Source organism: Mytilus galloprovincialis, chromosome 2 (genome assembly GCF_965363235.1).
Source record: "Mytilus galloprovincialis chromosome 2, xbMytGall1.hap1.1, whole genome shotgun sequence".
Lineage (NCBI taxonomy): Eukaryota > Metazoa > Mollusca > Bivalvia > Mytilida > Mytilidae > Mytilus > Mytilus galloprovincialis.
The window spans coordinates 110,665,536-110,691,971 of NC_134839.1; the positions used below are offsets into that span (position 1 = coordinate 110,665,536).

The 26,436-nt window shown below is 31.9% G+C and overlaps 1 protein-coding gene across 1 annotated transcript in view; it reads left to right on the forward strand.

The window, feature by feature from the left end:
• The window catches only part of LOC143065362 (ubiquitin carboxyl-terminal hydrolase 40-like), a 42,043-nt gene extending 15,970 nt beyond the window's left edge, over positions 1 to 26,073 (forward strand). The window contains exons 14-32 of the mRNA XM_076238892.1: positions 403 to 484; positions 658 to 826; positions 2,586 to 2,673; positions 3,769 to 3,842; positions 4,762 to 4,951; positions 5,531 to 5,636; positions 6,063 to 6,141; positions 6,633 to 6,683; positions 7,939 to 8,047; positions 8,341 to 8,429; positions 10,288 to 10,411; positions 10,665 to 10,804; positions 13,389 to 13,500; positions 14,156 to 14,390; positions 14,629 to 14,694; positions 15,315 to 15,534; positions 20,500 to 20,589; positions 21,050 to 21,150; positions 22,749 to 26,073. Coding sequence (XP_076095007.1) covers positions 403 to 484; positions 658 to 826; positions 2,586 to 2,673; positions 3,769 to 3,842; positions 4,762 to 4,951; positions 5,531 to 5,636; positions 6,063 to 6,141; positions 6,633 to 6,683; positions 7,939 to 8,047; positions 8,341 to 8,429; positions 10,288 to 10,411; positions 10,665 to 10,804; positions 13,389 to 13,500; positions 14,156 to 14,390; positions 14,629 to 14,694; positions 15,315 to 15,534; positions 20,500 to 20,589; positions 21,050 to 21,150; positions 22,749 to 22,851 — 2,228 coding nt within the window. The 3' untranslated portion in view covers positions 22,852 to 26,073. The remainder of the gene's footprint in view (positions 1 to 402; positions 485 to 657; positions 827 to 2,585; positions 2,674 to 3,768; positions 3,843 to 4,761; positions 4,952 to 5,530; positions 5,637 to 6,062; positions 6,142 to 6,632; positions 6,684 to 7,938; positions 8,048 to 8,340; positions 8,430 to 10,287; positions 10,412 to 10,664; positions 10,805 to 13,388; positions 13,501 to 14,155; positions 14,391 to 14,628; positions 14,695 to 15,314; positions 15,535 to 20,499; positions 20,590 to 21,049; positions 21,151 to 22,748) is intronic.
• The last annotated feature ends 363 nt before the right edge of the window (positions 26,074 to 26,436 follow it).

Below are 26,436 nucleotides of genomic sequence, written 5' to 3' on the forward strand. Positions count from 1 at the left end.
AAATGTTTGTCACTATAGTAAACATTACAGTAAACATTTATCGCCTTCTCTAACAAAGAGTTTCGATTCTTTTGTTCTATTTCAACCGGGTTTCCAACTGCATTGACCTATAATGGTTTACTTTTTTAAATTGTTATTTGGATGGAGAGTTGTCTCATTGGCACTCACACCACATCTTCCTATATCTATTTCACTGATTCTCACCAAATATTACTGGGCAAAAAACAAGTAAAAACAAAAATGTTAAGAATGAAAATAGATAAAAGAACAACAAATGGTCTGTATACTTTGAAATTCATATTGATGGACACAAGACTAGTTGAATTAATTTTTAAAAGGATGTATCTTAGCTTCTGCTATAGATTTAGTCATTATCAAAGTGAGTATGTTTTGTAATTTTAGCTGAAGGAAATCCAGCCTACAAGGTTCCAGATAACCTAGTAACAGATGTACTCATAGAAAATGATGAACTCAGTAGAAAAAGGTATTTAACATCATAAAGGTTAACTCCTCAGAAAAATGTATGTATAACATCAAAGTTAATTCTATAGAAAAAAAAGTACTTATAACATCAAAGTTGACTTGAGTGAGAACATGATTAGGAATGGGTAGTGATATATTCAATGTTCAACCAGAGATGATATTTTTCTATTACAGACAGGAATATGAGATAGAAGTTAACACTATTACTGTACAGATCCACTTTAGCCAATCATACGAGTACTACTCTGGGGCATTACATCCTAGACCAGACCAGTGTGGCTGGATGGAACTTACTATTGACAGGAGGAAAACTATAGCTGATCTAAAAATAGCAATAACTGAGGTCAGTACTAATGTTAGAGGGTAGTAATAGGGGTACTACTCTGGGGCATTACATCCCAGACCAGATCAGTGTGGCTGGATGGAACTTACTATTGACAGGAGGAAAACTATAGCTGATCTAAAAATAGCAATAACTGAGGTCAGTACTAATGTTAGAGGGTAGTAATAGGGGTACTACTCTGGGGCATTACATCCCAGACCAGATCAGTGTGGCTGGATGGAACTTACTATTGACAGGAGGAAAACTATAGCTGATCTAAAAATAGCAATAACTGAGGTCAGTACTAATGTTAGAGGGTAGTAATAGGGGTACTACGCTGGGGCATTACATCCCAGACCAGATCAGTGTGGCTGGATGGAACTTACTATTGACAGGAGGAAAACTATAGCTGATCTAAAAATAGCAATAACTGAGGTCAGTACTAATGTTAGAGGGTAGTAATAGGGGTACTACGCTGGGGCATTACATCCCAGACCAGATCAGTGTGGCTGGATGGAACTTACTGTTGACAGGAGGAAAACTAGCTGATCTAAAAATAGCTGTAACTGACGTCAATACTAATGTTACTGGAACAGTACTAGTGCATTCTTGTTATGTTTATAATTCATATTTTTATGCCCCTGACATAGCGAAGGGGGCAGTAAGCTTTCCCAAAGCTGGTCTCCATTCTTTAACGTTTGTTTGCCTCAACCAAATGTTATGCAATTTACACACAATGCCTAATTCCAAAACAAAAAAAACCAATCTAAAGTTATGCTCCTTTACAAATGGAAAAAATTGCTGAATTTTTTCGTTTCTGTTCTCTAAGTTAAGTCAGCCTCCACCAATTGTTATGATATAAAACTTAAGCACTATGCTTATTTATACCACAAAATACAGATCAAATTTGATTTTTGATGTTGTCACTTTTACTGTTCTAGAGTTGTGCCCCTTTTCAAATGGAAAAATTGCTGAATTTTTCATTTACATTCTCTTACTTGAGTTGGCCTCAACCAAATGTTATGAAATTTATACACAGTGCTTATTTATAACCACAAAACTCAGATCAAGCACACATTTGGGTAGCGTCACTTTAAATGTTTGTCAGTTATGTCCCTTTATAACTTTATATGATATGCAAACAGGAGCATCATCTGTGTCCCATAAACACATTCCTCACTTATTTTTTATTGTATAGTTTGTATAAAGAGGAAGTATGCTTAGCATAAAATATCACAGAATGGTTACTTTATGGCAGGCTCAAATACTAAAATATGTAATCCATATTACAGTAAGGGAATGTTTTACAGTGCATTTCAAGCATACTCAAACAATTGGTTCCTTGTTTTTAGTTCTAGTAATTTCATCTTTTATTCTGACTCAAAGGAGAATCTATAAGTATATTATCTGAATGAACATGGGCATCATTTGCTTGAAACATTGTGTTGTGTGTTGTATATGAGAAATACTGTCATGATTAATAGAATAGTTCTTAGAAATTTATATGGAATTTAGTGTTTAATGATTTGGACTTTCAAACTTGGAATTGATATACCTAACCTTGAATATAGTAATGTAAAAATGTGTAGGAAAAAAAATTATTGATGAGAATAAACCACTTAAATATTTGTGCATATTCCTGTATATTTGCGATGTCACAATGCTTAAATAAATGTTACTATATATTATGTTTTTATCTGAAATTATTGAATAGAATTTTAAGAGAAAATTTATTAACCTGGAGCATTTTAAATGATTTTCTATTTATCCTGTGTTTCAGTTAGGAGGAGAACTGGTGCCTGAAATATTTGTAATACAAAGGATGAAGGAGTTACCAGCAGGCCACCATTTGTATGAGTTTTTATCTGGTAAATGATTACATGTTATAGATCTGTTATGTATTGATTCTTCAGGAGACTTCTTTATTCTTTTACTTTTCTTACAGAGAAAGTCCTTTATTTGGAAATTGAAATATTGAGCTAATTTAGCACCATCACATTAATAGCCAAATAACTTTTTTTTATGAAACTGACAAGTTGATACAATACTTCAGGAGGGTGAAAAATCCATTTATTCCTTTATAGAATGCTAATTGTATTTAAGAATGCATATAAACTTGTTTGAAAGTGCTGTATTTTCATTTACAACTTTAGCACTTATGAAATTTTTTTGGAATTGTATTCTGTAATGTCTTGTTATACCTGAACATCATCAAACCAAAAGAAAGGAAGAAATGAATTGATGTCTACCAGTGGCGGATCCAGAAATTTTCATAAGTGGGGGCCCACTGACTGACCTAAGAGGGGGCCCGCTTCAGTCACGCTTCAGTGATTCCCTATATAAGCAACCAAATTTTTTCCCAAAAAGGGGGGGCCCGGGCCCCCTGGGCCCCCCCTCTAAATCCGCCTCTGTCTACAGAGTATCTATAAATAGAAAGAGAAAGACAGCAATTCATCAAGACATTGAATTAAAGGTGTAATAGCACCATTGGTTTTCCCCTATTAGTCTAAGTTAAATTTTAGTAACCATGTAACCTCAAGTTTCCAAAATATTCTATAGAAACAACAAATAAAAAAAGATTAGTGCTTTGAAACACCCAAGATATATGTTTATGACCCAGATTATTTTACTGCAATGAATTGTACGATTAATTTCCTACAACTGTCAAATTCAAGGGAATATTTTTTTTCCGTATGCAACCGATTGTGCGGTACTATGATTTGGTGGTATTACAACTAAAGAATATTCAGAAGCAAACTTGTAGGACATGCATGGATGCCACATTTGTAAAATTGTGAGGGAACTATTTTAGAAAATATCAGAAACTTCAGTCTTTTATTAAGAAACTTTTTTCAAATGTGTAAAACAATTATTATTTCAAAGATAATCTTATAAAAGAGAACAAAAGTTTAAGTTTAAATTAATGTGATATCTACCTGACTAATGAACAATAATTATTACAGGTGAAGATAGTAAACAGATAAAGGACGTTACTATTGATAATGGATCCATGTTATTTATATGGAATGGTCATCTGGTTAGTAGATCTATATTTTATGTAATTTGTCAAATGAACAAGGTAGGATAATATAAGCATAATATTTGACCATAGCTTTGATGACTTTTTGAATTGGTCATATCAATTTATAAATAACAATATTTTGTTCACATGTTAATTGTCTGCGTTACCATGTAAAAGGACATAAATGATTTGATTCGATCAATGAAAAACACAATACCACAATTTGATCTCGACCCAGATTATACTAAAAGGCACATGGCTTCAAATTTTTCAGAAGAAAAAGGGCATAGTGTCCAAAAACAAGAGGCTCTATAGAACCTGAATCGCTCACCTGTTATTATTTTGCTTCAATCTTTCATCAGTGATTATTTTTTCATCAAATCATTCTTTATTTCGGTTTACTTTGTAAGAACATGGTGAAAAATGCCTGAAGTAAATTTGTTATTCATTTATTGTATTGAAAATGTCATATTCCTTTCCAAATTGCGTGTCTAACATCGTTTATTTTTGTAAACTTTCTTCTGGAAATTAACCAGCTATGTAGGAAATTCCAGATTTTTATGATAATGACTTAGGACACATGAATGGCACAGCTGACGGAAGAATATTGATCCCAAAAGGAAAAATTATGCATTCCACACGCTATAACATACTTCTGTTTAGATCCACCTGATTAATTTATATATTTCCATGTATATGCATTGCTTCAATTTATTTATTTAAGTTGCTCAACTCTGGGACTATTATACTCATATCATTATACTATGTACCAGCTTAACTTTATATATCTTTTTATGAGAAACAATGAATATGCATTACTTACTAGTTTATCTATTTGGTATATTCAACGTGCAAAGTGCTCTTATTCAGTTCTAGATAAAACACTATTGTATATAAAATATTTTCTGCCATTGAAAACAATAACTGTTTACAGGTGAATGAAACAACTGTGCCATCTGGTCAGGAATATGAACCTATTCTACTTAACATATCTTATGGGAATGACCAACTGTTTATTAGAGGTTTCTCAAAAAGTTTGACATTGGAGGAGTTCAAGGTCATTGTAAGTGAGGAGACAAGGATTAGAACTAAGGATCTGAGATTAAAGAGAATTGTAAATCAAGGTGAGTTAACATTCAATGTCGAGAAGAAGACAGAAATTTTAACAAGTATATAAGAACTGAAAAGAATTATTAACTTGATTTTACCAAGACTTGGTTTTTAGGTGAATTCAATTTCATTGTCAATGTTGAAACAGGATTATAATTAAATTCAACTGTTGAAAAGAGTGAAGTTCATCCAATATATAATGAAAAGAACTAACATATTATTAGTATTGGGCATTTTACAAACGTTTATGCTGTATACTTATGAACAGCTGTGGAAATTGATAACATTTTAAAAGAGAGACAAAAGATACCAGAGGGACAGTCAAACTCATAGATAGAAAATAAACTGACAACGCCATGGCTAAAAAAGAAAAAGACAAACAGACAAATAATAATACACAAGACTCAACTTAGAAAACTAGACTAAGCAACAGGAACCCCACCAATAACTATGTAACCCCAATTTAAATACAGATTAAATTCAGCATATGTCCATCTTACTATCATCAGGTTAAGTGGTTTGATATTTTTAAACATATAAATTTTGTGTGTACTAAATGAAATAGTATAACTATATGTACAAATTATTTGTAGACACCAACCCAAAACTGTTAGATTTTTCCAGTGATTTATTAGATACAACTTTAGAAACACTCAGACTGAAGAACGGAGATGAAATAATTGCAGAGAACAAATCTAAGTAAGAATTAGTTGGTTTCTTATTAATACAAAATATCTTTTATTACACAAACATTCTTCTGATTTCTTATACCATCTTTAAGGGGAAATATTTTAACACAGTGTGAGTTATTGCACCTGGCCTTTTTGATATAAAATGTGTGACAACAAAGTACCATTGGTAGAAATTGTGCATTGGTGAATTCAGTCTCACTTGGGGCTTTTTGTTTATTATTGTAAAATAAGTCTTTTTAAAACAGAAGAGAAGTTGTATATGTATATGGGAACAACAATGATCGTATGGCCTTCATAGTTTTGGGTCACATGATTAATCAGAAAACTAAGGCAGACGAATATTTCTTAAAATTTGTTAAAAACAAGATCAGTTATTTAGTTAATGCCAATGTAAGCAGATGTGGATACATGTGTAATTTTTTTTTTATTTCAGACTACCTGTGTCAGACAGAACCATTCAGAACAAAATGAAAATGACATATCCTATTTATATAGAAAATCGAGGCAGTAGTGTAAGTATCAAAAGACATGTGTTGGATTATATGAAATAGCTGCAAAACTTAAAAGGATCACAATATGAATATGTATAACAAGATACCTCAAGGGCAGTATAAAGTCAAAGTAAAGTAACAGAGCAAAAAAATGAAATAAACATTAAAAGAATAGCCCACAAAACCTTATACCATTAAAAATGTTACAGTTCAGCTACATAAAAAACAACGGTATCTCAGGTGGCTTGTGAAAGTATGCAGTTTCTGCTCCAATATTATTTAATTTATCAACTGCAGCAGACCAAAAAAAGGATCTAATAATTTTTACTCCTGAATATCAACTCTTCTCAAGTCACATCCATTCCACACCAAGAAAACCTGCAAAATACCAAGGTAAGTAAATGTTTTTTTTTATGAAAATTGTATTATCTTCATTGTCTATAATCCATATTCTATTTTAGAATACAAGAATTCCCATTTTGAATTTTAAAGTTGAATTTTTATGTTTACAGATTTTACATGATGACAACAAGCGCATTAGATTAGAAGTCACAGCAGACATGGTAAATCTATTTATTACATTGTTTGCAATGAATAACCGAGATATCCCAGTGAAATAAAAACTGATACTTTCACATTTGAAATAAACTCATTTAATTCAGACGGCATACAACAATAGGTGTTGTCCATTACGTTGCATCAAAACAAATTTTGAATGTAAAGAAAATGATATGCATGTAGTTCCTTACATTTTCTGCTTCAATTCCCCTGGAAAGCCCATTGTTATGTGCATTTGTGAATTAATGTGTTGTTTGGTCAGTCGTGGAATAGTTTTCAATATTTGAATTCTTAGATTTGCTATTCTATATAAATACAATCTTTTAGATATTCCATACTACATTTATCTGAAGAAACATACTTTCATTCATTTTTGAAAACAAAAGTTAAGTTTGGTTTCATTCAGAGAAGGAAATACTGAGTTTTCCATTTAATAAACACATTTTGGGAAGATAAACATGTAGGGAAATGATGTCATTATGTTTTAATATCCTAAGATAAACATGTAGGGAAATGATGTCATTATGTTTTAATATCCTAAGATAAACATGTAGGGAAATGATGTCATTATGTTTTAATATCCTAAGATAAACATGTAGGGAAATGATGTCATTATGTTTTAATATCCTAAGATAAACATGTAGGGAAATGATGTCATTATGTTTTAATATCCTAAGATAAACATGTAGGGAAATGATGTCATTATGTTTTAATATCCTAAGATAAACATGTAGGGAAATGATGTCATTATGTTTTAATATCCTAAGATAAACATGTAGGGAAATGATGTCATTATGTTTTAATATCCTAAGATAAACATGTAGGGAAATGATGTCATTATGTTTTAATATCCTAAGATAAACATGTAGGGAAATGATGTCATTATGTTTTAATATCCTAAGATAAACATGTAGGGAAATGATGTCATTATGTTTTAATATCCTAAGATAAACATGTAGGGAAATGATGTCATTATGTTTTAATATCCTATTTGTTATTGAACTTATCATTTTGAGACAACGTAATATGCCTGCTTAAGATTTCAAATTTCTTTCATTAAATTTCAAAAAGGTTTATCAAAATGTTATACTTTAAACATTTGTTTGAGATCAAATTGAACATCTGCTTATGCCTGTGACAGTGAGAAGTGTGAAATTTTTTTTCTACTACCATGAAACAGCCATTTGTAAAAAAAAAATACCATCAATAATATGAACAGATTTTTAAATGATTTTATACAACAGAATTATATGTTTTCAGACAGTAAGTGAAGTGAAGTGTATGGCAGTATCTAAGTTTTGTATGAGTGATATTATAGATGGAGGTCGTTTACGTCACGACCATGAAACACTTGGATTAAGATCACCTAGTAAGTGATTTTTAAAGTTTTAACCTGGTTTTGAGTAAGTTCGTAGTCTTCTCCTGAAAAATTGAAACATAGAATTTAGGAACATTACAGAATTGATGAAGAAAATGCTTTGTTTTTGTAAATTATTGTGATATCAATGTGTTTTGTCATATGTTTTGATCACATAATATATTGAGATTTTTACCATTTTTTTTATTTTTTTACAAAAGTTTACTGTTTCTTTATATATGTATAAAATTTCTTTCATATATATTTTAAATTATAATCCTGGTACCTTTGATAACTATTTATAGTATATGAGAATATGACTCTGACTGAAGCCAACATTACCAAGGGAAGTAACTTAGTATTAGAATCAGGACCAGCCCCCAGTACTAACCAGGTAAGGCTTCAAATGAATAACCTGCTATGTACAATGTTAAATCGTCTCATAAATAAACATTCACCAAGTGTAGACAGAATCAGTTGTCTGATAATAAAAATCTACTACATTTAAAAAATAATTAAATCTACTACATTAAAAAAAACAGGATTTGTAACATACTGTCATATATGATTTTTTGCGTTTTTAGTACTATAAACTATAAATGAATTTGATTTAAGTAAAGATATGCACTTTATACACATTTTTCTGCTTTGAATTTGATGTCAGAGGTTTCATAAGTCATAACATGAACTTTGGTCTGGTCACCCTGAAGAGCAAGTAATACACTTTATAGAATATCTCTGTGTAAAAGAATTAGATAAATCAGTATGCATAAAGATACACATGTATTTCATATGTACAAACATTGGTGGGGAGTTTCAGAGTCAGTACAGGGAGTAATTAATGTTGTATCCCTTTATATATTATATATTAATTATGTTCTTATAAAATACATATACAGGGGTGTGGAAATGCTATTCCCGACTCGCCCGACTCGTACATTTGAACAACCGGACAAGTAATTATTTTTGTCTTGGTTGTCCGTGGACAAGTAAAAAAATATACAAGACAAAGTTCAAATTTAACAAAAACATACAATTAATTTCAAAACGTATAAAGATGTTTAATTTATGTAAAAGAAACGAATGTTCAGCAAGTAAAACATCAATGTTCATTACGATAAATATTACATGATACCGGAAATAGATCGATTACCAAAATAAATAAAGATAAGTATGTGAACCTGAGTCACGTAACATTGCATTGGCTTTGTCCATTGACCCGGGATCGTCGATTAGGTTTTATCCATCATTTACGGGAAGTGTCATTTCTTTAAATTTTGTATCGAGATTCAAATTGATAAATACTAAATAAAAAGGTGGGCAAGCAAGACAAAAAGAGTCATGAGTCGAGTAGAAAACCTTAAATGCAAATGGAGGACACAGAGTATTTAAAAAAAAAAAGCGGAAGCGAGAATTTCAGACATCGTGGATATCACATTGCCCCTGGCTATCTATGAAAATTCAGAAAATAAGTTAAGTTTTTGTCTTATTTAAAGATGAAGTCTTATTTATAGATGAAAGGTCAACATTATTTGTTGTCAAAGTGGAAAATAAAAGGGACGCTTTAATTGCCCATCTGAAGACAATAATAAATGATCAAGAAAAAAACCAAGTGTGTCAGTTGAGAGGACTTAAGAGAAACACAACAAAATCAATAGTTTATCTATTAGTTAGTTTACATTTCTTCAATCACAGTCCTCAAATTTAGTATATGTACCTACTGGCTACAATTTTTATTCAACAACTGCTGCATAATTATCCTTTACATGTCATTTCATTGGTTGGTTTGCTGTTAGGTTTCTGTCCCATTGATGTCAACCCATTTCCTACTTTCCTAATTTTTACACATATAAACAAATGGATTTCATTTGTTTGTGATGCACAACAGTGATAAGTAAGAATAATATATTAGCTAACAAGAAATACTTCAATATTTATTGATCATCAGGGCAAGTAAATTTTTTTCCGGACAAGTAAAATTTTAGGTTTCACTTGCCCGGGGACAAGTGCTCACAACAAATATTTCCACACCCCTGATATATATGTAAAAGATAAGATGTGGTGTGATTGCCAATGAGACGACTATCCACAAGAAACCAAATGACACAAAATTAACTGCTATAGGTCATGGTACAGCCTATTGCTTGGAAGAAATTGAATATAATGTAGCATATTTTATATAAAATACTATTATTGAGAATTAAAAACCGTGAAAAACTAACATTAATACATTTTTTTATAAATAATTACAGATGACCTTGACGTTTACACCTGGTGACCTCAGAAGTGACCTTTCAGATTTGGAGGTTACTGTTGACAAAATGACAACTGTAGGAGATTGTTTACAATGTATGATTCTTAAGGCAGGGTTTACAGGTAATACTAGTTTTACAGGGTACACATGAATTAGTCTTAAGAAAGGTTAGTTATAACTGAACTACACGTTTATATACAATATTAAAAACTGTATATGTCCTTTTTAAGAAACAGCTTGTATTTTACTTTTTCTGTTTCGAATGTATAATTGTTTTTATTAAATGACAGTCCTTAGACTTCATTAGGTGGACACATGTCTATTTTAAGATAATGAGTGCTCGTCTGTTATATTCTCTGGACATTTGTCTTACAGATGATGATTGGCATTTACAGAAAACAAATTGGTGTGGCGAACCAGCAGAAGTACTTGATGACCTTGACTTGACCTTGGAGATGAGTTTAGTTAACCATGGTGACCATTTACTTCTCGTGAAAGGAAAGCTCCCTCCAAAAGTAAATACTTTTCAAATGATATATGATGTACATTATAAACATATTTTTTTTGCACATGCTTTCTAATGATTTAGCACCCACAAAAATAAATAAATCCACAGTAAGTAAGCTTTTTTAAGGTTGCTGTAACACATTTCCTGGCCTCTTCCCTTACTTCTGTCTGTAAATATTTAGTGAGTTATTGGTTTGCAAAGGTCAGATAAAGTATGCTCTGTAACCGAGAGACACACATCAGTTGCAAGAGGTTTCTAAAAAAAATTGCTATGATATTATTACGTAAGTATTTCTGTATTGGCCTTGTTATTGGTCCAAGGCTTGCTGTATTGGCCTGAGGCGAAGCCGAAGGCCAATACAGCTGGCCAAGGACCAATAACAAGGCCAATACAGAAATACACGTAATAGTATCTTTATTAATTAACTACAGTGTTACAATATTTTTTTTATTTCATTTCAAAAGAGATAAATATTTTTACCTTGAAGTGGAACTATCCAAATCTCAGTTTCTTTTTATTAGATGCAATAATGATCTGGTGCTGTTTCCAGGTGTCTTCAGCATTTTCTCATCTGATGAATTTTTCTACCCTTTTCAGTCACTATAAAGTGTTACAACTTTAAAAATTTAGACGCAACATATAAATAGTAATTAGAAAGGTACTGCCATAATTTGCATGTGTTATGCAGAAACTAATTATAAAATCGATTTGTACCATCGTGAAATTATGAGGTTGTCAAGAAATGAACTTTTTGATAATCTACTTGTTCCCCAAACCTGAAATAATTCCATCGTCTGCTTTAAAAATGCTTTTAAGCTCACCTGACCCAAAGGACCAAGTGAGCTTTTCCCATCACTTGGCGTCTGCCGTCCGACGTCGTCGTCGTCCTTAGTCCGTCGTCATTAACTTTTACAAAAATCTTCTCCTCTGAAACTACCAGGCCAAATTTTACCGAACTTGGCCACAATCATCATTGGGGTATCTAGTTTGAAAATGTGTCCGGTGACTCGGTCAACCAACCAAGATGGCCGCCATGGCTAGTTATTGCCCTTTATAGTAAATTTTTAACAATTTTTTCGTAAATCTTAGTAATCTTTTACAAAAATCTTCTCCTCTGAAACTACTGGGCCAAATTAATCCAAACTTGGCCACAATTATCATTGGGGTGTCTTGTTCAAAAAATGTGTCCGGTGACCCGGTCATCCTACCAAGATGGCCGTCACAGCTAAAAATAGAACATAGGGGTAAAATGCAGTTTTTGGCTTATAACTCAAAAACCAAAGCAATTAGAGATAATCTAATGGAGTTAAATTGTTCAACAGGTCAAGATCTATCTGCCCTTAAATTTTCAGATGAATCGAACAACTCGTTGTTGGGTTGCTGCCCCTAAATTGGTAATTTTAAGGAAATTTTGCTGTTTTTGGTTATTATCTTGAATACTATTATAGATAGAGATAAACTATAAACAGCAATAATGTTCAGCAAAGTAAGATTTACAAATAAGTCAAATGACTGAAATGGTCAGTTGACCCGTTTAGGAGTTATTGCCCTTTATAGTCAATTTTTAACCATTTTTCGTAAATCTTAGTAATCTTTTACAAAAATCTTCTCCTCTAAAACTACTGGGCCAAATTAATCCAAACTTGGCCACAATCATCATTGGGGTATCTAGTTTAAAAAATGTGTCCGATGACCCAGTCATCCAACCAAGATGGCCGCCATGGCTAAAAATAGAACATAGGGTTAAAATGCAGTTTTTGGCTTATAACTCAAAAACCAAAGCATTTAGAGCAAATCTGACGGAGTAAAATTGTTTATCAGGTCATGATCTATCTGCCCTTAAATTTTCAGATGAATCGGACAACCCGTTGTTGGGTTGCTCCCACTAAATTGGTAATTTTAAGGAAATTTTGCTGTTTTTGGTTATAATCTTGAATACTATTATAGATAGAGATAACCTGTAAACAGAAATAATGTTCAGAAAAGTAAGATTTACAAATAAGTCAACATGACCCAAGGAGTTATTGCCCTTTATAGTCAATTTTTAACAATTTTCATAAAATTTGTAAATTTTTACTAACATTTTCCACTGAAACTACTGGGCCAAGTTCACTATAGATAGAGATAATTGTAAGCAGCAAGAATGTTCAGTAAAGTAAGATGTACAAACACATCACCATCACCAAAACACAATTTTGTCATGAATCTATCTGCTTCTTTTGTTTAATATTCACATATACCAAGGTGAGCGACACAGGCTCTTTAGAGCCTCTAGTTAAATGAATGTGACCATCTTTAGCCTGAAATATAGACCATACTGACATTTTCAGCATGTTTGAGATGACTAAATGAAAACTGCGTCTTCCAAACAACTGTTTACTTTCAGTTTGTGTTTATCGTGACTTTCGATGTAAAAACTAGAAACGTTCCGAAATCCTGTATTTGTGTCAACTCGGCCAATACAGAAAAAAATCTATATTGGCCGAGTTATTCTGTATTGGCCGAGTTTACACCTTATATTACATAGGCAGTTTTCATCATATTAAGTCCAATAACAGTGTAGTTAATTAATAATGTCTTTTATTTTACAGGGTTTTGTACGAATTCCAATCTGGCTGTATCCATCGCCTAGGAAACCATTTTGTGATTCAGCAAACAACACAGGAAATGGAATGTTCAGTTGGTTAACCAATCAGATACAAGGTATTGAATTATATGCATGTTATTAACCAATCGTATATGAGTTTTTGATTTATATGTACATTATTTACCAATCAGAGAAAATATATTGAATTTGTTTGTATGTTATTAACTTTTGGGTTTACTGAAAGTAGAACATTGTACTTCAATTGTATTTTATTTGATTCATTATAATGCTAATTATGTTACTTAGTGTAGAAAATTTACATACTTGATAAAAGAGAGGGGGGAAATCTTGACTTATAGCCATGTCATACATTTATGATGACCTCTGAAATGATGAATGTTGACCTCAATCACTATCAAAAATGGTGTCCACCTTAATTTTGAAAAATAGACCCCTGTTCTTGGCTAAAAGATAAACACAAAGAAATCATATTTGTCCTGATTGAATACTGTTTTACCTACTTATGATGGCCTCAACCTTTGAAATATAACCTTGTTGTTAGAATAAGCTAGCTATTATTGTGTGTCAACATATTGTTTATGCCAGTTGTGTAAAATATAAGAATATTGATCACAAAATTAGGGCTATGGATGGTATACAACAAAAACAATATGATTTCAAATAATTTCATGACAATGACAATAATAATATATATGTGAAAAAAGATTTATCAGTAATTGTCCATCTTTGACAACTGTTATATATTTACAGATTTGTTCAGATCAGACAATAAACCTCAGGATACCAGTATAACATCAGAAGAACCAGTTTACTTAGGTGATATAGAAGTTGCCTTAGTGATGACCTTAGAAGAGTTCAAGTTCCAGATATTGACCTTACCTTCACTGTCTGAATTATCATTACCAGCACAAGGGTTTCTAAGAGTTACAATGGTGGAATCTGGGTACCTGTCTACAGTATTAAAAGGGACCAGTCAAACATTGCAGTAAGTTTAACATTATCTATTTGTAGAATAAACTTATGATTCTTATTTGTAGAATTCTCTCAGTTCAGGTTTCAATTTAGTATATTGATTCTCTTGTTTAAATTAGTGTCAAAAAATCTTTGCTACTTTGGGTACTGTTAAAAGTAATTGAGATCCAACAAAAAACTTTTATTAGTAATTGTACTGTTATAAAATGTTTTACAACTAAGTTATATTAAGGACATTTTATTTATTTTAGGAAGCTTAAAGTGAAGTCTTGTAATAGAGTGGCAGTACAGATACTGGATGAAGAGGAGAATTTAAAGTAAGATGTAAATATAAAACTTACAGTTCTATTTAATCAATGAATTTCTGTTGACATCATTTTAAAATATGTGCATTAAAATCACCTGCTATCAAAGATTTGTTAAAAGCTTACTGATATAGTATATGTCTGGTAAAGGTAAGGTTTTTTGATAAAACAAAATATTTCTGGATTTAATTTCGTAGGGAACTAACTATTTAATCTCATTGCAATGAAAGAGGTTAGATTTCGATGTTGACTAAAAGTAGGTATTACACTTTCAAACTGAATCTTGTATTTCACTCCTCATACAAAAATAATTGTTGTTCAGATAATGTCATTGAAATTGCTTAAAAACATAATGAGAACTTGTAGAAATAGACCTAGTTCGTAACAATTTCAATTTAATTCATTTCAAAGGTCAACATAGTAAGGAATAACTTATCCAAAAATCCAAATAAAGAAAAATATTTATCTTTTGATAGAACAACAGTGATATATCACTCATGCTCTATACACATTGGTGTCTGTTTCCATTGCATATTGAATATTTTTAGACAATCAAAGTTTAGGACCAGTTATTCTATGGATATTTTTTTACATTAAAAACAAGTAAAGCATCCATATGTTTATAATTTCAGTGTAAACCAGATAGTTTTAAACATTAAACAAAGAATTCCTAATACTAAAGAATACCTTCCACCTGTAGAAATAATCTGGGACACGTCACAGGGACCATCGATAAATAGCCTAGAGAAAACCATAGCAGATAGACTATTTATACCACAAGATCATCTAGGCATGGCTAAACACTTCTTAAAGAGATTTGATTGGTTAATTATTAGAGAGGGTCCAAACAAGGTTAGTTATAGGCTGTGGACCATTTAGAGCTTGAAATATTGTGTAAACACCTATGTATTGTTCATGACTAAATTGCTATCTAGATGTCTTTTGCATAATTTTATAGCACAGCAAGAAAAATGTGCTGTCGTTTATTAGTATCATGTCGTCTTCGATGTTTGCATTGTTAGAAGACACTTATTTCCAGACAATGACTTTAGTTTAAGTGAATGGATCTCGCTCTATGAAATTTAAACGCAAGTTTTTAAACCACAAAAGGAAGGTTGGGGATGATTGCCCTAACTGTTTAGGATATAAGAGCCAAAAAAGGGTCCAAAAACAATACTATTCTAATTCTTTGTATATACAGAGACGTGCAAAAAGTATTCGGTCACAATGGTGTCATGTTTACATTTCAAAACGAAAGTTGTAAAGTTCATGCTTGCACTGTAAATAAATCAACCAATGAAATACAACAAAAATAAAAACTTACCTATAATACTTTGTTAAGTGTCCTTTTAGCCTGATTACATTTAATATCCTTTTCGGAATCGACCTGTATAAGCACTGAATATAGGCAGGGGAAATACTGACCCAAATACGGTGGATTTCTTGGAATAATTCATTTTTAGATTTAATCATCCCAGTACGTGTTTGAAGTTTTCTTTTTACATGTAACCAAACGTTTTTGATTATATTTAAGTCGGGGGACTGTGCAGGCCAGCTCATACCGGTTATTCCGTTCCGAGCTACAAACTCTTGGGTGGACCGTGCACGATGGACAGGGGCGTTGTCATCCTGGAATAAATAATTTCCTCCCGGAAAATGCCGAGCTATCACTGGCCACAAATGTTCATCAAGTATTTCTTGATATTTGACAGCATTAATATTGCCTTCTACAGGAGTAAGTGTACCGACGCCATTCCAGCAAATACAACCCCAAATCATGACTTGATATTTAGTTTGTGAAGTCCGCGGTTGCACAAGGTCCGGTCTCCACCCCTTGTCTCTTTTTCGCCATACGTACACATGTTCATTATGTCCTATCATGATTTTACTTTCATCAGAGAAAATAACCTTTTTCCAGTTGTTATTAACCGTCCATCTCCTTTTTTCTCTGCACCATGCAAGTCTTTTTTTCCGATTGACTTCCCGGATCACGATTTTTTTCTTATTTACACACCTGTGATACCCATGTTTATGTAAATGGTGCTGGATGGTACGTTTAGACACGGGAACACAATTTTTAACCGGATTTTTGTGACAAAAATGTCGGTTATTGATTTGGGGATGTACGGCGGGCGGCCGGGCGGTCGGGCGGCCGGGCGGTCGGGCGGGCGGGCGGGCGGGCGGCAATCAAATGTTGTCCGTGCATTAACTCATGAACCGTTCAACCAAAGCTTTTAAAATTTTAATATGTTATTACTGACAACTATACGAAGGTCAAGTTCAATAATGGCGATTTTGACTTTTACCGTTCAGGAGTTATGGTTCTTGAAAGATTGAAAAATGGAGTTGTCCGTGCATTTACGCATGAACTGTTCTGCCAAAGCTTCCCAAATTTTAATATGTTGTTACTTATGAAAGAATGGAGGTCAAGTTCAATAATGACGAATTTGACTTTTACCGTTCAGGAGTTATGGTTCTTGAAAGATTGAAAAATGGAGTTTCCAGTCGTGTCCGTGCATTTATGCATGAACTGTTCTACCAAAGCTTCTGAAATTTTAATATGCTGTTACTGATGACAAAATGGAGGTCAAGTTCAATAATGACGATTTTGACTTTTACCGTTCAGGAGTTATGGTTCTTGAAAGATTGAAAAATGGTTTTTCCCGTCGTGTCCGTGCATTTTCTCATGAACCATTCAACCAAAGCTTTTGAAATTTTAATATGTTGTTACTGATGACAAAATAGAGGTCAAGTTCAATAATGACGATTTTGACTTTTACCGTTCAGGAGTTATGGTTCTTGAAAGATCGTAAAATGGCGTTTCCATTCAGGTTGTTGCATTTACTCATGAACCATTCAATCTAAGCTTTTCAAATTTTAATATGTTGATACTGATGACAAAATGGAGGTCAAATTTGATATTGACGATTTTCACTTTCACCATTCATCAGTAATGGTTCTTGTGATATTGCCAGGACACAAATAAATGTTAATAAATCCGGTTTGCTGTCGTTGTGACAGCCTCTTGTCCTCATTAAACTTGTTTGTTATGTCACATAAAGAGCTCCTCCGACTTGTCTTTACAATGCGTTCAAGCTTGCGGTAGTCGCGTGGTTTTACAAACAATGGTCGGCCACTTCTGGGTTTATTCTCCACAGAACCCGTGTCTAAAAATTTTCGAACATTGTCAATAACTGTTGACTTGGGAATTCTAAGTATGTCAGCGATTTTTCGGCGAGAAAATCCATTCTGGAACATTTCCACAATCATGTTTTTGACATCTGTTGACAGTTCCTGACCTTTTCTACCCATCTTTGTTATTTTACTTGTTTTAACGAAACTACAATGGCAGACGACAACAAACGTCACATGACGGTAGCCCATGTGATGCACAACGCTAAAGACTAGTACAGTAATACTCAGTGACGTGATTGACGTGGGGCAATTTAAAAGTCGGTCACCTGTACAAACGTAAACACGACGCCATTGTGACCGAATACTTTTTGCACGTCTCTGTATATATATATTTTTTTTTTATTTATTGAGAAACTACCCCTTTACATCAGGGGCAAACACCAACAGGGAATTAGTGTTTGCTTCATACAAACTATAAATCCAATAAATACAGTGTACATAAATAAAAACATCACTATCATTAAAAATGTCAATATGTTTGTAAATCTATTTCTTTAAAAATCCAACATTTGACAATACAAATTTATAAAAATGAATAAAGAAACCGTAAAAGTATGTGGTGATGTCCTGGACATTTTTAAAAGATTACACATATATACATAGACTTTTTCTAAAAATACATATTTACAAAACTTGACACAATTTCAAACTTTCATACATTAAAAATAATTAAGACATTAACATGCAACAACTCATTGAGAGCTTTAATGAGTGATTTCAGATATTGTTTATCAACCTTTTTTTTCCAATATCGTCACCGAAAAAAAAGCTTTGTCGGCGATAATGAATTTTATTAAAGAGAGGCAACTATGAGAATAACACGCCAGTTCCTGCATTAATAAGGAAATTGTGCAAATCAGAGAGGAAGTGTTCTTGTATAAATTGCTTATTTCTTGACCAATTTCAATGTAGCTTTAGGCCACGATTAAAAATATTTCAGTTTGCCCAAACCCGACCAATGATGACTGGGTGTGGGTAGGTAGGTAGGCAAATTCTTTTTTTTTTTTTTTTTTGGTCAGAATTTGCATGAAAATATTAAAAGATCTTAAAACAGTATATCTTTTTTTTCCGTCAAACCTTTGTAGAGACAACCAAAAGCCATGAATTTAAAACCTCTATCAATAAATTAGTCTATTATATGATTTGTATCCTGAGATGTTTATAACCCTGACAATTGCTAACTGTGTGAAAGGGATGGTGGATTTATGAAGTGATTTTCAACAGTTCCATCAACACGATGTTTATGTAAAAAAAATATCAGCTGATTATGTAATGATTAAATTTGTTTGCAGTTTTTAAATCCTATTTCTATTAAAATAGATTGAATGTCCTAAAATATTAATATGAATTATTATCTACCATCCTTTAATAGTTTGTGTCTTTTTTATGTTTTGAAAACAAAAACAAATTTATATTTTACATTATCACACAGGTAAACTAATTTGGCTATAAATAGATCAAAGCATGTTCTGTAGAATCTCCAAACTAAAAACGTATTTGTTATAATTTTATTTCTTTAAATAATCAAGTTTAAATTTTTGAAAATAATCATTATTGATAAAAATATAATTGCATAAAGTTAACGTTTTCTGAAGACTATTTATTTTTAGGTCGTGGTTCTAGAGGCTTCCTCACAAATTTGTATAAAAATCCAATATGGCGTCGATAACATGTTTTTACTTTTGCACATGTGAAAAAAATATTTCTGACAAAAGTCAGATTTCTCTTGTCAAAAGGGATTTATATTTATATTGCAATAAATTATTCAGAAGGAGTTATATTCAGTTAAGATTATATTTCTGATTCTGTGAGCAATTATAGTTTTTATCAAATTCTCCCAAACAGCAACGTACTGATCTTGTCTAATGAGACTTGTAAATTTGAACTATTTGAATAAAAAGGCATCTAATTTACATGATAAAGGAAGATTATAATTAAAGACAACAATTTATCAAGAAATAATTCCTTTTTATTCAGTAAAAACAAAATCTTCTTGCAAGATTGTAAATTCGCAACTTCCGGATCCATTTCCTGTCAGAATAACATTGAAAATATTCGATTGCACATGGTTTTGAACAAATCTACCTGAATATTCTTATCAGATATTCGATAACACGATGAAATTAACATTGAGCATATAGGTAAAGGTTTGTAGTACAGACAACTACAGTGTAAATAAAACTGTGCCACTTCACATGTTTTACTTCTTTACGTTCGTTAAATAGAGAACATCGAATATCGATTAACTGCCTCTCTTATACGCTTTCTTTTAATCTTATTCACAGTTACTTTCAAACGCAAAGACGACAAACATTAAGTTTTGTACGATGACGGAGCGGACCCAAAAAAAATCCGAAAAAAAAAATTTCTTCAAAAAAACGTGAAAAAAAAGAATTTGAGTCGGCGGGTTTATTTTGGGTCGGTCGCGTTTGGGCAAACATACAATCTTTTTATTTTGGCCTTACTCTTGAATTCTGGTATGTGTGTTTTGATCGAACATGTGAAAATTCTCAATTTTGTTGAATAAGTTTTTAGTTTTGCATAAAAATATAATGAATAGCAATTCAGTATTTGAAATTTTTTATGATTAAATTGATGAACATATTGTTTTTATCTTTCTAGTCAGGTGGTAAAGGTAAGAAGAAAGCACAGAAAACTAACCTACGACACGGCCCTTATAATCTACAAGATGGTGATGTTATAGGCATTAAGGTAAACTATATTGAATTATGAGCAAAATTACTGCTCTTAATAATAGGTAAATGAGTTCTGTATATGACAGGAATACTATATAACAGTGCTACACTTTGTTATATGCAAAAAGGAAATGTAAATTGCATGAATGCAAGAATTGATTAAATTTATATCCCTCTCAGCTGTAATGGATTTAAGTAGAACTTCCTCAGAATATTTTTTGTTTAAAGTACCCAATAGATTAGGTCTAAGAAAGTTAAAGGTTGGTTAAATAAGAAATTTCAATGTTGATAAAACTTTTTTTTAAAGAATCAGATAACATGTGTTACTGGCCTTTTTTGTCCTTACCTGAGAGAGCAGATGCTTATGGTTTTCAGAGATATGTGCATAAAGTCTGTCCTGCTTCTTAATTAAAATCCAGATTATTTGATGTCATTAGATTTTATGATTATTTAATGTGATTAACTAATTCTTTCAGAATTTACAGTTGGAATATGAAAGAAAAGAAGATTATTGTACAATTGAAGATGACCAAGGCAAAATAGAGTTACAGAAACAGGCAGAGGAAAAGAAAAAACAGTAAGCAAAGGCAAAATTGCAAATGATCTTAAAAACACAATATTGAAAAACAGCCAGACACAGATAGATTATATTATCCCCGGGTTAGTATATATCTAGGATTTTGATTGGTTAACGCACGTCGTTACAAAACCCATAGCCCCTGGGTGTTGCTAACCCATATCCCCGGACGTTGCTAACCATTATCCCGGGGAACTTCACGCAAGTTTTCCTTAGTTCCATGATTGCTCCTTGTTAAATATTGAATTCTGTAGATTATCCATGATGTTTGTAATTAAATATTTAATTCATTAACGATTTTTCCTATTATACCGATCATTTACACTCATTTCATTAAATGCATCACTTGACTGCCACATTTTCAAGGAATGGGACTACTGACCTAGCTATGCAAATGACCCACGTTGACGTCACACCATCTATGACGTAACTCTCACAACATTGAGCGCCAAATTTGACTCAATCCAGTTTCTCTGTCTCCGTATTAAAAACGTCTTATATTTGACTACCTGTAGGGTTCTACCAAAGGTAGTACCCTACACCCCGTAAAAAAAATGTAAAATTTCCAAATTTCAATAAAACTTTTTATTCAGTACCCTGTACACCCTTCGGCTACGCCTCATGGTGTACTGAGGTACTTCAGGGTGTTAAAATATCCATATCTACGAATATGAACGTAGATAACTTATATTATTTGTGTGTAACTAAGAATCTATTGACCATAACAGGTGCAATACTCAGTTGAAATGAATATAGTCTAAAAAATAAGTTAATTAAAGTCCCTATGTCAACTAATATTATAAACTATGTTCCCTCTGACTAAGATGTATATAAGAATGCCTTTAATATGGATGGGTATAAAGTGGATGAATACAATCAAAATATGATATTTTTTTGTGGAATCATTTATGAAAGTGAAATAGTGAAATAATAATTCACTTTTAGCTGCCAGTTTTATTCAGTTTTATCAAAATAAGCTAACAAACATAGATGATGAATTATTCACTTGCAAGATTTGGAGGTCACATCTATAGTTAATTAGATGGTGTCTAGACTAAGATATACAAGAAACAATGATACATATTATAAAGCCCATGCATTGTAAATTGTTTCTTATAGATTTATTTTTAAAATTTGGATATACATTTTAGTATGTTATAAGTCAAATATGAGAATTTTAAGTCAAATCGAGGAACATGAATTTCACAGCTAATGCCCCTTTAATGGATTAAGAATAAAGGCATTATTTTGAGAAAAGCATGACCTTTTGAAATGCCAAAATATAAGTATTGAAATGGTAAAGAACAATAATTGTCTAGATAGTTATGTCTAGTAATGTATCAAACACAATTTTAAGGTGAAAAAATTACTGGAATATTAGGATTGACTTTGTCAGTGTCTGTATACTTTGGGACTATGTTGCAGAATTATTGGAATTTATTTGGAGATAAACACTTATTTATTTTTTAATCTTGTGGGAAGATTTTTTATTAGGAAAAGGATGGGTATATAGCAGATTGACATAGGATAACAATTAAGGTGTTTAAACCAATGTTTTATCATTATTCCCAGAAGAAATTTTTATATTTGTGTTTCAGGAGGGAAGAAAGAAAAAAGAATCAAGATGCCTTAGACAGTACATTGTCTCAGTCCCGTAGACCTGAAGTATCACTGACAATAAAAGTGGACGACTTTAGATAACTCATAAAATAAAAACAAAAAGTGTCGTTCTTAGTAGAAATTGCAATATTCAGTTATAAGATGTCAGAGGAGTCACTTCCCATACCAACATTGATGATTTATGAAAAGTTTTTTTGTATTTTTTTTATGTTACTGAATGTTGACTAGAATGTCTTTATTTTTGTACATAATAACAACCTGATACTTTGTTGCGAGCATCTGATCACACTGTGTATCATACTGAAAATGTGGGAGTAGTAGTTTGTGATTAGTTGACATAGTTTTAAGTAATATTTCTGTTGAACAGAGTATTGTTCTTGTAACGGAAGCATGGATTATGATTAGTGTACGGTATATAAAACAATTATTTTCTAAAAAAACATTGTCTCTGGTTAAGCAATCCTCTGTTGCTATATCGTTTCTTTATCAGAATGAAAATAAGAGTTGTGGTACAATTTTAGATGACTATCCATTATGACAAAGATGTAAGCAACTCAATGACACTGTGCTGCCTTCAACAATGAGCAAAACCTATGATGTATAGTAATCTTTAAAAGGCCACACATTTTAAAACGTATGACAATTAAAATGTGAAAACCAACAGCCCTATTTATCAAAATACAATTTACTAAAAATCTTAAACTTCTAATATGATAGACTACAATTAACAACAAACTTTTGACTGGACAGGCACAGCAAATAAGACAGGGTTAAATATGGTTGTGAGAGGTATGCCCTTCCCTGAACTTGGGACAGTGGTGTTATAACAATCTGAAAAAAAAAATAGTGATTTCTTTCCATCAGATTGACACAAAGCACAACTTATTATACGACCGCAAAAATTAAAAAATTTTTGGTCGTATATTGGTATCACATTGGCGTCGTCGTCGTCCGAATACTTTTAGTTTTCGCACTCTATCTTTAGTAAAAGTGAATAGAAATCTATGAAATTTTAACACAAGGTTTATGACCACAAAAGGAAGGTGGGGATTGATTTTGGGAGTTTTGGTCCCAACATTTTAGGAATAAGGGGCCAAAAAGGGCCCAAATAAGCATTTTCTTGGTTTTCGCACTATAACTTTAGTTTAAGTTTATAGAAATCTGAAATTTTGACACAAGGTTTATGACCACAAAAGGAAGGTTGGGATTGATTTTGGGAGTTTCAGTTCAAACAGTTTAGGAATTAGGGGCCAAAAAAGGGGCCCAAATAAGCATTATTCTTGGTTTTCGCACCATTACTTTAGTATACCGGTAAGTAAATAGAAATCAATGAAATTTAATAAACACAAGGTTTATGACCACAAAAGGAAGGTTGGGATTGATTTTGGGAGTTGAGGTCTGAACAGTTTAGGAATTAAGGGCCAAAAAGGGGCCCTAGTAAGCATTATTCTTGGTTTTCGCACCAGAACTTTAGTATAAGTAAATAGAAATGTATGAAATTTAAACCCAAGGTTTATGATCACTAAAGGAAGGTTGGGATTGATATTGGGAGTTTTGGTCCCAACAGTTTAGGAATAACGGGCCCAAAGGGTCCAAAATTGAATCCTTGGGGTTCTTTGATATGCTGAATCTAAAAATGTACTTAGATTTTTGATTATTGGCCCAGTTTTCAAGTTGGTCCAAATCGGGGTCCAAAATTAAACTTTGTTTGATTTCATCAAAAATTGAATAATTGGGGTTCTTTGATATGCCAAATCAAACTGTGTATGTAAATTCTTAATTTTTAGTTCCGTTTTCAAATTGGTCTACATTAAAGTCCAAAGGGTCCAAAATTAAACTAAGTTTGATTTTAACAAAAATTGAATTCTTGGGCTTTTTTGATATGCTGAATCTAAACATGTACTTAGATTTTGATTATGGGCCCAGTTTTCAAGTTGGTTCAAATCAGGATCCAAAATTATTATATTAAGTATTGTGCAATAGCAAGAAATTTTCATTTGCACAGTATTCAGCAATAGCAAGAAATCTTCAATTGCACAGTATTGTGCAATAGCAAGAAATTTTCAATTGCACAGTATTGTGCAATAGCAAGAAATCTCCAATTGCACAGTATTGTGCAATAGCAAATATTTTCAATTGCACAGTATTGCGCAATAGCAAGAAATATCTAATTGCACAATATTGTGCAATAGCAAGAAATTTTCAATTGATCAGAGTTATCTTTCTTTGTCCAGAATAGTAGTTGAATCAACTTTAATCTTAATCATTGTTTTATACATTAAACAATGTATACTTTTACTACCAACTGATAAATTAAAACAATCTTTACCATTCAGTGATAACAAGCACCTTTTGTTACATTTTAATATTTTATGATGTATTTAAATGAGTAGTTATTGTTGCAAACTCCATTAGAAATTTGAATTGAGATCAGTTTTGGAAAAAGGGAAAGGGGGATGTGAAAAAAAAATGGGGGAGGGGTTAAATTTTTCTCATTTCAGATTTCATAAATAAAAAGAAAATTTCTTCAAACATTTTTTTGAGAGGATTAATATTCAACAGCATAGTGAATTGCTCAAAGGCAAACAAAATATTTTAAGTTCATTAGACCACATTCATTCTGTGTCAACTATTTAATCACAATCCAAATTTAGAGATGAATCCAGCTTGAATGTTGTGTCCATACTTGCCCCAACCGTTCAGGGTTCAACCTCTGCGGTTGTATAAAGCTGCGCCCTGCGGAGCATCTGGTTTTTAGTTTGCTGTAGATAGGTAGGTGGTAAACAAATCATTTTAAAGGAAGTTGATAAAAAAAATCCACAAAATAATTAAAATGCCTATGGATGCAATACTCTAACTATAAAATAAAATATTGTTGTACATATTTATCTAAAAATAGTAAAATGAAATATCAGAAAAGTTCTTGTGAGGTTTATAGTTAACTCAATTTTTAGTTTATCTTCTCTTGTTACACATTTGTTATATGTCTTAATTATCAATACAGTTTAATATTTCCTGATATTAGCTGAAATGTTTTCCACTTATAATGAAAAATCAAATAATGGTACCGGTATATCAATCAATTTTAAATTTGAATAACTGGGACATTTTTATTTAACTACATTTTGTATTTTATAAGTATTTCTTATAATTGACTGCAGGTCTGTTTACTCTTATAATTTGAAGGTTATATGAAAAGAAGAATTTTCATGGTTGTTAGAATTTTGTGATATACATTTTTATAACAAACAAATTGTTGATTGTTAAATTGTTGAACTGTTTCAATAAAACATCTAAATTGATCATATTTCTTTTCCTAATTTCTTTATGATAACATTGGTCTTTCTTCTATCTCCAAGAAATAAATTAAAGGTGAATGACTACATACCATATTTATTCAGAATTTTTACTAAAACTGGGTTTTATCCAACCTGCTACAAAAGTGATGCAAGCAAGACAGTATTTTACTGTGATTAACAGTGCTGTTCCAGTGTGTTCAGTTTTATATCATGGTGTTCCCGTGTGTTCAGTTTTATACTGTGGTGTTCCAGTGTGCTCAGTTTTATACTGTGGTGTTCAGTATTATACTATTGTTCCAGTGTGTTCTGTGTTATATTGTGGTGATGAGTGTTATTCCAGTGTGTTCAGTATTAAACTGATGAACAG